Source organism: Xyrauchen texanus, chromosome 13, assembly GCF_025860055.1.
Source record: "Xyrauchen texanus isolate HMW12.3.18 chromosome 13, RBS_HiC_50CHRs, whole genome shotgun sequence".
Classification (NCBI taxonomy): Eukaryota; Metazoa; Chordata; class Actinopteri; order Cypriniformes; family Catostomidae; genus Xyrauchen; species Xyrauchen texanus.
The window spans coordinates 44,106,201-44,120,700 of record NC_068288.1 but is presented as its reverse complement, the minus strand read 5'-3'; the positions used below and the strand labels follow the sequence as shown (position 1 = coordinate 44,120,700).

The window sequence follows — 14,500 nt, the reverse complement described above, 5'->3', positions numbered from 1 at the left end:
GTAATCATGATGCACTGTCAGTAACCCTTGCACTTAAAAGTTACTTGGAGACCTGTGGCCATAAGCACAGTTCCTCTGAGAAACTCCCAGACTAAAGTGAAGATTCATCAAACTTTCATATGTCAGTCCAGCAGACTGTATTAGTAACAGCAGCACATGTGCAACCACACCCATGACAGGACTGAGCTGTACTCATCTGTATGGGCAGGTCTCATTCTAGCAATGCGTCATCAGTGAATGGGCAAGTCACTTGGTTTGTGTTATTCTGAATGAAGAAACTAGAAACTCGAGGAAAAGAGGTTACTTTCTCTTATTTGAGTATTACCTAAAGGGATAGTTCACCGAAAAATGAAAAATCTGCCATTATTTACGCTCCCTCGTGATTCTCCAAACCTGTATGGCTTTTCTCCTCCGTGAAAGACAACATGTTAGGGAGAAATAATGTTAACCTTAGTCACCATTTCACAACTTCTGATTTATGGAAAAACAAGGATAAGTAAATAATAACTGAAGCTAACATTCTGCAAAAAACACCTCCCTTTGATTTCAATAGGAGAAAGACTAGGGCAGGACTAAGTTTTCTTTATTTACTGTTTTGTGGCGATTAGCAATATATATGTATGTTGTATGTATGTATATATATATATATATATATATATATATATATATATATATATATATATATATATATACACTGTAGTATACTGTATATTTTTGGTAATCTCCATAGCAACCATGATTCTTTTAAAGTTAATACTTACCATACTTAAAAAAACAACAACACTGCACCCTTGTGGCAGGTAGATAAATGGCATCTTGTAGATGATTTTATCAGTGCACATTAAACACATGAAACATGCTCTATCAGTTGAGCTACAGTGACATATGGAACACAACATTGTGTATTGTTTATTGCTTTAATAAAAGATGCAGTAATGTAAAGTGTTACATAATAGATACATGAGGTTGTTGACAGGTTTCACTAAAAGGACAAAACCTTTATGCAGGTATGGAGTGAACTAATAACGGCACCACCTCCAGTTACACTGTCCATTTTTTCACTCTGCTTGATTGTATAAACATAGTTGAAGAGATTGTTTTCAGTTCCCAAAATGGACTCATAATAGACAGAACCATAACCTAAAATCTGAAAGCTAACGACAGGGAACATTTAACATAAAGAGAACGGAGACACCTGCCCAGCAGGTCTCGGTTTACAAAGGTTAACATGCCAATACAGAGTATACAAAAGAGTATTCTATGAGCAAGCCTTAGTGAAAAACAACAATGAGCGGTTACATGTGATTAATAGTGGTCCATTCTTCTATGGTTAAGTGGATCTGTCATGGAAGTATTTTGAGTGATTTCCCTTTGGTCTTCTTTGAAGTTACACCTCCATGTAAATCTTTGGAGTCACCAATCTTTTGTTTTGTTTCGATGCATCTGATCATCAATGTAGGATTTAATTGATCAAAAAAAATACAATTAAAACAGTAATATTATAAATAAGTATTTCAGTTTAAAATATTTGTTTAAATTTGTTATATAGCCTTTTAAAATGTTAAAAATGCATTTTTACCGGTGACAACAAAGCCTCATTGTTAGCAGTTACACAATCGTTGAGAAATTTTTCGGTATATCTTTCTTAATATTAGCATGGTCAAAAACGGTTGCACCGCTTAAAATAAATATTCCAAGTTCAATACAAGTTAAGCTTAATAGGCAGCATTTGTAGCATATTAATGAGTACCGCGGAAATTTATTTTGACTCATACCTCCGTTAAAAAAAGTGAGGCACAATGGGGCAAATCTGTAAACATGAAAATACTCACTGTTTGGAAAATTTAGCCACAAGACATAAACAATATTTGTTTTAACATGATTTTAGTGTGATAATCAAGTTATATCCAATCGAAACGCTGTAAACCCTAAAACAACCATAAAAACGATGATTTTAACAACTTCACAGCTCAAATAATACACAAGTTTTAACAGAAGAATGAATGAAAATTATTGACAAAAAATTGGCCCCAATCACTTCCATTGCAAGTGCCTCATTGTAACCTTGATTTTTGCTTTTTATTTATTTTTTTAAGGAGGGATGATTCAAAATAATCTTTTGGGGTAATCAACATTATGCCACAAATACTGTTGACTGAGCTAAACTGTATTGAACCTTGAATATACTTTTAACACGGTGCTAATCGCAATGCAATGTCTTCTTTAAGTTGCTGATGTAATTAACAGACAGTTTTCTAAAAATACAGCATTTGTTAAATAGATATTTGTCACATCAAAAATTACAGTAAAGATATTTATAATCCGCTTTTTAGCATTTTTGGTGAATAGAAATTCCTAGTGATTCCAAACATTTGAACAGTAGAGTAGTTTTGTCTGGTCAAACCAAAAGCCCTTAAACAGGACACGAAAGATGCATAAGTAATAAAACTGGAGTGGCTTTCAGTTAAGACATCCTAAAATAGTGTCTTCCATCTTGCAATTTCCATCTTATAGCATTCCATCCAAACACAACATTGCGTTTAGTTATCTGGCTCCAAAGTAGCAGGATCCTGAACATCTAGTGGACTTCGAAAAAGGTCCGAGGACAGAACCTTGGGGGACACCTTAAGACTTTCCTGAAGGCTACCCAATGACAACCTCATCTGGTCCTCGGCTCCATGCAATGCCTTCAATTCAATGCTGTAGAAGATGTACAGCAGCAATGTACAGAGTAGGATAGCAAAGCACAGCGCCCCCAACAGGTAAAAGGAGGCTTTAGGGAATGGCTGTTCAGCTCCCAGAGCAAATATGGGCACAGCAGCGATGGCTAGCTCAAGCAGTAACAAGACCAGACCCATGATGCCTATACGAGCCGCAGTGTGGCGCATGCTCTCAGCACAGTGTAGACCCACCTTCAGTTCAGTACGAGCTTCATTTACTGTATTTACCAGCTCGGGAAGCTTATCTGAGAGAAAGATAATGCACAATAAAACAACGTCAAAACAACGTCAAAACAACAACGAATACTTGACCCTATTGTCATGCCATTTGTATTTGAATTTTGAGTAAACTATTTCTTTAATGTGTCTTGCCAAACTCATTATTGTAGGGCAGCAATTTGTATAGTATTAGTTTATTGGTGAGATGCTTTCCCAAGCACTGTTCTAGCAAAACAACAAATCATTTGTGTGTAATGAATATTTGAAGACCTCAAAGTTAACAATGCACAAATACCTTCGGCACAGCCAAATTCTCTCTCTGAGCATCCATGACCCTTTTTAGTGGGAGTAAGCAGGAATTCGGCAGTAAGAGCCTCATGGTCCGAGAAAGGGAAGGGTTGCCCAGAAACAGGACCCTTGGTGGTGGACAAAGACTCACAACTCACATCTGCTTGTCCAGATCCCTGCCAACATTATTTTCTTATTATTATTTCTTTTTTTATTTATTGTTTGGGAGGGATAAAATGTACCGGACATTTCCTCTGTATTATTAATACTATTGTATTAATAATTGCATAAAGACAATTTTTATGCATATTTTTTTATTCAGATTTTTGCTTTGTGACTATTTTAATGAGAACATTCTCCAATTCTCATTACTGTAATGCGAAAAAATTATCATTATCATTGATAATGATATTATTGTAATACTACAATAAAGAACATCATTGTATAAACACAATGATTGTTGATATATTAAATTATGTACAACAATCACTACCATGCATACCATTTTTATTTACATATGTAATTTACAATTTAAATAGAAGACTTTACCATTTTTGCACATTGTATTAATGTAAATGATTTTTTGTGCATTACAGTAGGCTACTGAAAATTGGGTAAAAAATATAAAAAAACCTTAGATCCTTTTAAAGTGATTTTGGGGTGAAACAGCTTGACCGCTTTAATGAGAATCACCCCTAAATATACATTTTTGATGTTGTTCCTATATCTTTATCAAACTACAATATTTACCTTAAACAATATGTAGTCTATCCGAATTCCTCCCCCATATGGAATGAGTTCCTCCGTATTTGTAAAAGGGTTCTCAGTTATGTGTGTGTTTCCCCCCTCGCATCCCTGGAATTAGTCACGGACATATTTACAATCATACCTTACGATCGCAGTCATTTTATGATTTCAGAAAATATGAAGCTGCAACACAAACATCAAAGCTGGCAGCCTCAATGAAACAATCCTTTAGTCCCGTGAAGTTCCGCAACAGTCTGGTACCGAGATCGTCCGGATGCATGTTTAAATCTCCGCCCAGGATCACCACATCTGCTCCAGCACTAGTATGCCTTCGGGGAAAACACTTATTAGCAAACAAAGTAAATAGAAATCTGAAGATTTCAGTAGACACCCATGGCTACGATGATATCATTTAGAAAGAAGCTTAAGTTTGTATACTAAGGTTTGTCACTCAGTTAAATAAGTCCAGTCCTCTAGGGACTAATTATGTGTCCAAAAGCAACATTTTGGTAAGTGCCATCCCTTTAAGTAGCGTTTTAATTCACTACTTTTTAAAAGGACCTAATAAAGAGAGTTTTAGTACCTTATGAACTGTTGTAGCTCCCATGCCTGCACAGCTCTGTGCGGCAGATACGAGTCTCTCTCTCGGCAGTACTCTGCATGCAACTGCGGGAAAAACATTTGTTGCAAGACGCAAACAGACGCATGTGGATACAAATATTCTGGATGGACTTACATGAGTGACAAAGACATGAACTGTCAGCCCACTGACAGTGATCAAGATCTTGCCGACGGCCTTGCCACCGAACCAGTCTCCGTGTTGGGCCTGATGTGAGAAGGATAGATTAGAGACGCTTTTAAAACCTTGATCTGTTTGTTAGAGCACAGGAACACCGACTCAAACAATGGTGTGAGGTTGGGGTGGGACTATCTGTTTGAAAACAGTCATTATGTTGGTTTGATGGCGATGGCGACCGGATGTGGGCGTGTCCAGCTACATGACAAATTTGAGAAATGTTTAACTTTATGCAAGAGACTTTCAGGAGCGACAGCCAATACGAAAGAAGATGGTAGAGCTCACGTGATCCTAATATTTTAATTATAATATTAACTGTAAAGAAACAGTGCTGTTTAGACTCTACATACACACCACTAGCGACCTGACCGCCAGCCACTGGCGACATGCAGCAACAAAGTAGCTGGCAGTGTGAACGCAGCTTAACGATTGCACACTAGAGGAGCACTGCAGTTCGCGTCTGATTGAGGAGAGGAGGAATTACACAGATCACAGTCCAGACACACTCTAAACTTTCCAAACAGCTTCATGTGATGTAGATCGCAAAGAATGAGGGAATTATAATGCAAAAATGCAAAATAAGTAAATACAGAAGCACTCTCGTTGTGGAATATGTGGAGCTGGAGCAAAACTTGTGAAAAAGTGTCGAGCGTCTTTAAAGGAAACAACACGGCGTTACATTTTAAATGCAGTTATATTTAATGCATTATAGTTTTATTAAAGTTCAAATAATACGGAAGCAGATCATGTAAATAACTACAAACTCACAAAGTCTTTTATGAGTTGCGTGAATGTCCCGAACCGAGGGGGAGAGACTGAAACTGCACCGGCTGATCCACGGGGGACGCTCATCCCTCGAGCGCGCACGCTTAATGCAGCTGGATTGTAACGTGATGGCTCACGAATTATTGAATCATAATATGTGTGTCACTGTGCATTTCTTATTGTGAAGAAAATTGGCAATACAAAACTTTATTATTAAGAGAGAGTTTGTTTGTTTTTTGAGAGTTAAAGATGGATTGAAGTGAACAGAAAGGTGAGAGAGGAAGTCTTCGTCCCATTATACACTGCACCAAAATTTTTGTTTTTGTTTTGGCTTGTTTTCCAATATAAATATCTAAAACTCCTTTAAAACAAAATTCCTTTCTTTCAAATAAATTACACTTGGTTTGATATTTTGTTAACTACAGCAATAGAATTCAGACATTTTTAAGTGTGACTTACATTTACATTTATACATTTGGCAGATGCTTTTATCCAAAGCGACTTACAGTGCCCTTATTACAGGGACAACCCGAACAACCTGGAGTTAAGTGCCTTGCTCAAGGACACAATGGTGGTGACTGTGGGGATCGAACCAGCAACCTTCTGCTTAACAGTATAGTGCTTTAGCCCACTACACCACCACCACTCCAAGACTTAAGTGTCTAAATACTTGCCACTGTATTATATACAGTATACATTCATATTATGCCATGTGACTTATAAAAGTAGAACATCAGTCTTGTTTAGGATGTTTATGCTAGAATGTCGCTGACCTACCATGTAAGGATAGCCATTTAATGAGTATCTGTACAGGAAAGCTTCATGAATTCTGTGTTTGGAGAATACGACCAGACCGCTCCCTATAAATCCACTGAAGAAGAACAAATATATGAGTAGAACTCTCTTCTTGTGCACATCTGCATTGTGCATGGCACAAAAGACATTTTAGAGACAAATAATTGCCTAGAAAATGTTGTCACATACTATTTGTAAGCATCACAACTCATAACTTACCTTTTAAAATAATGTGAATATGGATAAACAATGCCAAGCTTCTTCTTTAGAAAGAGAAAGTCTTTCTCACACCATACCTGTAACCAAAACATTTTACATTGATGTAATTTTTTATTAAACCCCTATTTTATAATAATAAAGGATTTAAAATAACATTAAATAAAAAGCCCCTGTGGAGGTTTTAATAATGCTGTAACAGGCCTTTTTTGCAGACTATGATGACAAATTTACACCTTAATTTAGCTGGGTAAATATAGCAAACCTAAGTTGAAGCCATTAAAACTTTTTTATCCACTCCACAGATTTTATATAGCAAACTATAGTTTTGGCAAGTCGTTTAGGACATCTATTTTGTGCATGAAATGAGTAATTTTTCCAACAATTGTTTACAGACAGATTGTTTCACTTTTAATGGACTATATAACAATTTCAGTGGGACAGAAGTTTACATACACTAAGTTAACTGTGCCTTTAAGCAGCTTGGAAAATTCCAGAAAATTATATCAAGCCTTTAGACTGTTAGCCAATTAGCTTCTGATAGGAGGTATACCCGTGGTTGTATATAAAAGCCTACCATCAAACTCAGTGCCTCTTTGCTTGACATCATGGGAAAATCAAAAGAAATCAGCAAAGACCTCAGAAATCAACTTTGGACCTCCACAAGTCTGGTTCATCCTTGGGAGCAATTTACAAATGCCTAAAGGAACCATGTTTATCAAACAATAGCACGCAAGTATAAACACCAGGGAATCACACATCCATCATACCGCTCAGGAAGGAGATGCATTCTGTCTCCTAGAGATGAACGTAGTTTGGTGTAAAAGTGCAAATCAATCCCAGAACAACAGCAAAGGACCTTGTGAAGATGCTGGAAGAAACAGGTAGACGAGTATCTAGATCCACAGCAAAACGAGTCCTATATTGACATAACCTGAAAGGCTGCTTATCAAGATAGAAGCCACTGCTCCAAAACTGCCATAAAAAAGCCAGACTACAGTTAGCAAATGCACATGGGGACAAAGATCTTACTTTTTGGAGAAATGTGCTCTGGTCTAATGAAACACAAATGTAACTGTTTGGCCATAATGACCATTGATATGTTTGGAGGAAAAAGGATGAGGCTTGCAAGCTGAAGAACACCATCCCAACCGTGAAGCATGGGGGAGGCAGCATCATGTTGTGGGGGTGCTTTGCTGCAGGAGGGACTGGTGCACTTCACAAAATAGATGGCATCATGAGGAAGGAAAATTATGTGGCTATATTGAAGCATCTCAAGACATCAGCCAGGAAGTTAAAGCTCAGTCTCAAATGGGTCTTCCAAATGGACAATGACCCCAAGCAAAGTGGCTTAAAGACAACAAAGTCAAGGTATTAGAGTGGCCATCACAAAGCTCTGACCTCAATCCAATAGTACATTTGTGGGCAGAACTGAAAAAGCATGTGTGAGCAAGGAGGCCTACAAACCTGACCCAGTTACACCAGTTCTGTCTGGAGGAATGGGCCAAAATTCCAGCAACTTATCGTGAGAAGCTTGTGGAAGACTCCCCAAAACATTTGACCCAAGTTAAACAATTTAAAGGCAATGCTGCAAAATACTAACAAAGTGTATGTAAACTTCTGACCCACCGGGAATGTGAAATAAATCATTCTCTGTACTATTATTCTGACATTTCACATTCTTAAAATAAAGTAGTGATCCTAACTGACCTAAGACAGGGAATATTTTCTACGATTAAATGTCAGGAATTGTGAAAAACTGAGTTTAAATTTATTTGGCTAAGCTGTATGTAAACTTCTGACTTCAACAATAGCTGCTCTATTTTTATCCTCTTTTGAAAAGTCGTGGAAATGTAATAATTAGGGCTGTCAATTGATTAAAAATTGTAATAAAATTAATTACATGGTGTCCTGATTAATTAATCGTGATTAATCGCATTTAATCGCATATACAAATATTTGCTGAGAAACCCCTCATAAAACAATAACTCAATATATAATGATGAAATAATTATACATAGTTATCTTTAAATATTACAAAATTATATATATATATATATATATATATATATATATATATATATATATATATATATATATATATATATATATCTAGAATAAAAAATATTCAGATAATTAAAATGCATTACATTCCTGTGGCAGAAGAGTTCATCATTGATAAGACAAAAAGCGGCTTTAGAATACAATGTATTGTTTACTACCATATTATTGATCATAAGTCAATCATTGCACAGATCACAGATTTATTATGAGGCTTGTTTAGGACCCAATTTACACTGCATCAGACATGCTTGTGTAGCGTGTGCGTTGCGTCATAAACATAAATGTTTAGGTCACTGTGTCAAGTTAAATATAGTTTAATACTTAGAAAACATCTTGAGATCCCATCAGTTCGCATTTGCGCTCCATCAAGTGTTTTGAACGCAAGAACGTATCGCATGTTTGTGTTCTTCTGTCTGCTGGATGGTTGTTTTCTTCACTGTATAAACTGCACGTTGCCATACAGCTGAAGTTTCACTTACTGCCCCCTAGAGTAAACAGGTGGTACTACAAGCTTGCTCAGGAATCTTCCTTATTACGGTCCGGGGGCGATTAATTGTGTTAATTTTTTTTAACGCATAATTCTTTATAAAATTAATCGCACTGAATTAGCGCATTAAATCGACAGCCCTAATAATAATGGATTTTTTTTCTTTTGCTGTTGGAGCACATTCATGGGAACACAAAAATTACGTTTGCGACAGTTTCCTATTCACTGATATGGAAGTTTGTCCCGTTATATTTTACTTCCAAATTTCATAATTTTTTTTTTATCTTTTTACATTGTTATTGCTCAGTATTATTCTAATTATTTGCATCCATGTTTGTAAACATCTGTACATGTGCTTGTTTGTTTGTTTTACCTCTTGCAGTAATGCGATATCAAGCTCCTCTTTATTCAGCAGATCTCCGATCAAAACGAAACGCTCTACGCAGTGCTTACTGAGGAATCTGATCCCCCTAAAACAATCACAACAAACACAATTAGACCACATTCACTGTAAAGAAAAGAAAATATATATATATATAATTGCTCTCTTTGTTATGTCAATGTGCATGTTTATTCACTAAAGGCAGAAAACTACCAATTTCTTGTTCAGCCAACTATCAGTTCACAATACGACAACTTTCATTATGTCACTATTTCAATTACTTTTCAATTACAGGAAGTGAAATGCAATGCTTGACTCTGAAGAGTGGTATGTATTGTATGAACAATTGCTTGACATAGACATACTCAACCCGTAAAACAGCACAAATAAAGGCGCCAAACAGCAAAATAATAAGCATATAACACTTAACACAATTTATTCATGTTGCAATGCATGCTGGGAACTTGCAAATCAGCCACTTTATTTTTACCAATATATTATTATAATTTCAGTGCAAACACATTCATTAAAGACTAAAGACCAAAAAGAGATGCTGACTCGTCTTTAAATGTCTGTTTATATAATTTCTTGACACCTGGTAGCTGTGGTTTTTAAAGAAATCTATCAAGTAAAAGATCTATGAGAACAAATCTTTCAATTAATTAATTAATTTGTGGAAAACAAAGAATTTTAATTTATCCAGTAGGATCTTATATCAACAAGTTAAGGGGTGTTCACTCACACGTGCAGTTTTTTTGCCGTGAAAAAGTGACTGGAGTTTCATTTTCAATTCTTATTTTTATTGTTTTGGGATTTGGGACTCATAGTCCTATTGGGAACTATGTGAATCCAATGAAAAATGTATCTTCCAATCCTTTTCTTTATTATGATATTTAATCTTAAAATGAATCCTGTACACATGTCTAATTTAATTCTTAGGAACGGTGTACCTATGTGAAGTGTGAACTCACCAGCAGTTGAGAGAGAATACGCGTAATCTGATTGGTGCAGATGTTGGCATAGCGATGAGGGTGGAGCTTTGGGATGGGTATGAGCCAGTCTGTAAGGACAGGTGAGAGAACTCCGATTGCTACTTACAGTGGAACCTATTGAGCTCAAACCAGCGCCAAAACAATCCTCAGAATTGATATGAATTAGATTAGCATTTCTCAGAATGAGCAGATCTCAAAAATACAGTCCGTTAGAAACCGTTTACACAAAACAGTGCACAGAAACCCTTTGCCAAAGCTGCTTGGAACAATAAGCATTGTGAAATGTGCCGTTTACATAAATTGAAATATTAAGAGACACATTTTAATCAGCAAGTTTGCAACTGCCACCTCATTATCACACTTTTAACCATACGTTACGTTATTTACCCACAACACAATGACTTGCAGAACTGATGTAAATTAGTCCTTAGTTTGCTGACAGAATATAGACTACAAGCAACTTAAGAGCGTACAAGCAATTGAAATACCTTATAACGAGAGTAAATCCACAGAGAGAAGTCGTTGACACGGTTTAATGCTTTGAAACACTGGTCTGACAAACAGATGCTCATAAATCATAATACCTGAAGCCCAGAAGCCCAACAACGGTGTTGGATTGATTATGGCTCCACCTCTATCCCGAGGGGTCAATGGTCACCTTCCAGACGCTGGTGTCGTCATGGTGACACCGTACAGTACACAATAAACCCGACAGAGTGCAACTGAACGGCAGCTTTAACATTTAAATAATTCAATATGTGACAAGTATGTGTGGGATTGAGAGAGGTTAATGAATTTTATTTCTCTTATTTTCTTAAGTAAATATAAACATTTATTTTATGTGTAATTTTATTATTTTATTTGAATGATTTTTTTCATTTGTATTATTTATTTTATTGTATTAGTATTTTTAAAATGTTGATATATTTATTATTTTATACTTTTTATCATTTTATTGTATAATGTTTATTATTTTGTATTATTGGATGTATTTTATTGTATAGTATTTTTAATTTTAAAATATTTTTAAAATGTTACATTAATATTATTTTTTATATATGATGTATTTGTATTGTATCTTACTGTAAAGTATTTTTAATTTAAAAATATTTTGAAAATAAATGTTTAAATTACATTGTATTTTTATTACATTTCAGCTGATATATTTATTATTTAAATATTTGTATTATTTTATTTTTTAATATTTTATACATTTTAAAATGTTAAAATATATATATTTTTTATATTTTATTTTTGTTATTTTTATTGGATAGTTTTTTTAAATTGTAAAATATTTTGAATTTTAAATGTTAATATTTTATTGATTTTAAAAATGATATTGTAGCCTATATATATTTTTTAATTATTATTATTTAATTGTATTAATTTTGTATTATTTGTATATGTTTTTTATTTAAAATGTTAAAATAACACTGCATTTTATTTTTTATAATAATTAATCAGTTTATTGGCCAAATTTACATTTATCAAATCAAAATGTAATAAATCAAGGTGTTAATAAATAGTAATTGAAAATATGTCCACTGAATATTAAACTTTTGCCATACAAAAAGTGTGCAAAGTCTGTTGTCCTTTTGTATTTATATATTTTTCAATGTTGAAGCAATGGAGGAGTATTAATTAAGCTACTTTTGTGTCTTGTAGTTTGTTTATTTTGGATTTAGCCTATATATTTATTAATTTTATTAGGAATGATAGTTGTATTTATTGTTTACCTTCATTGTCAAATGTTTAAAACCCAAAGTCACATTTTATTCCAGCTTATATAAACACCCCTGATAATGTCTCTGGTCAGATAAAGGTGTGTCAGCAAAGACACTTAAAAAGACATCCAGAAATAGTGTGAAAATGTCAATCACGGTGAAGGAACAACAGACAACATACAGCTTATTAACATGTTATATAACAATGTTTTCCTTTCCAATTATTCTGAATTGCGGTTTCAAATAAACCTTTTTATCTGAATTTCTTTTGCAAACCCCAAAGGGCCTTTTCACATCTGTCACACTCCAGCAATTTATACATAAACATTTGAATCAACTGAATCTCAGTGGACAGGCATGATAATGCCATTGTGATGACAGTGAACACAAGTCTGTTTTCATTTTCGAACAGGGAGCGTTAACATTGCTTGTACGTTATGATCATCTAGGGACAATAAACACAGACACAGCTGCTACACACAAGAACTAGAGACGCCAGGAGTGATCCACACTTACTGCTCAACTCTAAATGTAAAGATACTAAACAGGTGACTAAGACCGTGGAGTATAATGTATAATGGTACTACTATGGTTTCTTGGTATCATGGCACATAATATTTTCTAAAAAACCTTAAAACAAGAAATTTACTTGAGAAGCATCATATAAGAAATTTGTACTTACTTTAAGAGAATGTACATTAAATATAAGTGTATTTTGTAAATAAGTGTATTTTTCACTTGTTTATACTTCTGCGAGTGCAATAAAGACAAAATATACTTATATTCAAGATCTATTCTCTAAAAGTCTAAATATATTATATGCTGCTTCTCAGGTCAATTCATCTTATTTTTTTAAAGGATTTTTAGAAATTTTAAAATATTTTTTATATTATATTCCAAAAGAAAAATAACATTCTGCAGTATAGCTGCTAAAGTAAATGTACATTGTTTTAAATGAGTTTTAGATATTTTTATTGGAAAACAAGCCAAAACAAATGTATATATACACATACATACATATAAACACATAGCATGTACACATACACATGTATGTGCACATGTATGTATATATATATGCGTGTATGTATATGTGCATGCATGCATATACATACATATATGTATTTTTTCTTTTTTTTTCTTCAAAGAATAATCTCTAATATTCTGAATGGGCCAGGGTCTGATTCGGGTGGGCATGCATACATACATATACAAACATGCATGCATACATTCATATACATACATGCATGCATACATTCATTCATATATACCTTTTTTTTTTTTTTTTCCCCCAAAGTAATAATCTCTAATATTCTGGATGGGCCAGGGTCTCATTTGGGTGGGCCCAGAACCACCCTTGGCCAGGCCAATGGTTTAATGTAAACACATATAACCGATATGTGATGCTGTAGGATATCAATCTTACCTTGTGCAGGAGTTTGAAATGATGTCGCGCGCAAAACAATCCAAATCACTTTTCACTTCGCGTCAAAACTGCGTTACAAACGGTGTAATAAACAAACTTTGAGGAACACACCGTGAGTCATTTCGTGTTCATAGAAGAGTCCGCTACTTCCTCATCTCACAGTTCACTGGATGTCGTTCAAGAAGTGTTTATGCATCGAGCTTTATGCACTTAACTTTTCAATTGAACTTTAACTCGTATGTTGTAAATGAACACATATGCTCATCTCACAGTTGACGAAAATAGCGTGAAAAATACAACTGGATCAACTCCCTGTGATTGTTCTATCATGTATGTTTATACACAATGCATCAACATACTGCTTGACTAATCTTAATCAAGTTTTGGTTTTACTAAAAAGTACCACTATGCAACAATGCAGCGTGAAAGCCGTATCGCATACGTAACTATACGTCATTTACTGCGCTGATCTGGAATGTTGGGAAATTGAGTTCTCTCATGCTGGTGACTAAGCGGGGTTTAGCGGTCCAAGCATTTAAGGAGCTCGGTACGTTGGGTCAAAATAAAAATAGGCTGTTATGTAAATACACCAACAATTAAAAACAGTGCAGACGTCCTGTGAAAACAGCCCAATGTACCTTTAACCGTTCAGCCGTGACGTCAATTTGTAGGCAAAACCGGAAGGCTAAAATACGGTCTGTGGGGAAAATTACTTGAAGATTTTCAAGTAACTTTTCCACGTTTTGTTCTGGAACATAAATTACAGTCATACCTCAGTTGTGGATTTTAAAGCGGCTGTGTAAATGCATGTTGCTGTCCTGCCACTAAGGACTACAACAGTCATCCGTTTCGTAAAGCATGTCGTTCGCCTGCTGATGGTAG

At 34.8% G+C, this 14,500-nt stretch overlaps 1 protein-coding gene across 2 annotated transcripts; it reads right to left on the bottom strand.

Moving 5' to 3' along the window:
* Positions 1-882: 882 nt before the first annotated feature.
* LOC127654427 (sphingomyelin phosphodiesterase 2-like) lies at positions 883-14,044 on the bottom strand. Of its 2 annotated transcripts, none has more exons than XM_052141619.1 (11): positions 13,619-14,044; positions 10,451-10,539; positions 9,471-9,567; positions 6,550-6,626; positions 6,313-6,406; positions 4,711-4,800; positions 4,558-4,640; positions 4,171-4,303; positions 3,978-4,082; positions 3,235-3,403; positions 883-2,965 (listed from the first exon to the last, which is right to left on the bottom strand). In XM_052141619.1, the coding sequence occupies exons 2-11, from the start codon at positions 10,498-10,500 to the stop codon at positions 2,541-2,543; spliced, it is 1,323 nt and encodes a 440-aa protein (XP_051997579.1). In that variant the 5' UTR covers positions 10,501-10,539; positions 13,619-14,044; the 3' UTR covers positions 883-2,540. The 2 variants fall into 2 exon arrangements, with proteins under 2 accessions (XP_051997579.1, XP_051997577.1); XM_052141617.1 differs by lacking the exon at positions 13,619-14,044 and adding an exon at positions 10,960-11,196.
* Positions 14,045-14,500: the final 456 nt, after the last annotated feature.

Excerpts from the sequence above, each read along its gene's own strand:
- LOC127654427 (XM_052141617.1), bottom strand. The coding sequence starts at position 11,043 with ATGAGCATCTGTTTGTCAGACCAGTGTTTCAAAGCATTAAACCGTGTC. Across the intron at positions 4,083-4,170 it reads TTGAGGCTGCCAGCTTTGAT|GGATGCGAGGGGGGAAACAC; the intron begins GTTTGTGTTGCA and ends GACTAATTCCAG. Across the intron at positions 2,966-3,234 it reads AGAATTTGGCTGTGCCGAAG|ATAAGCTTCCCGAGCTGGTA; the intron begins GTATTTGTGCAT and ends TCTTTCTCTCAG.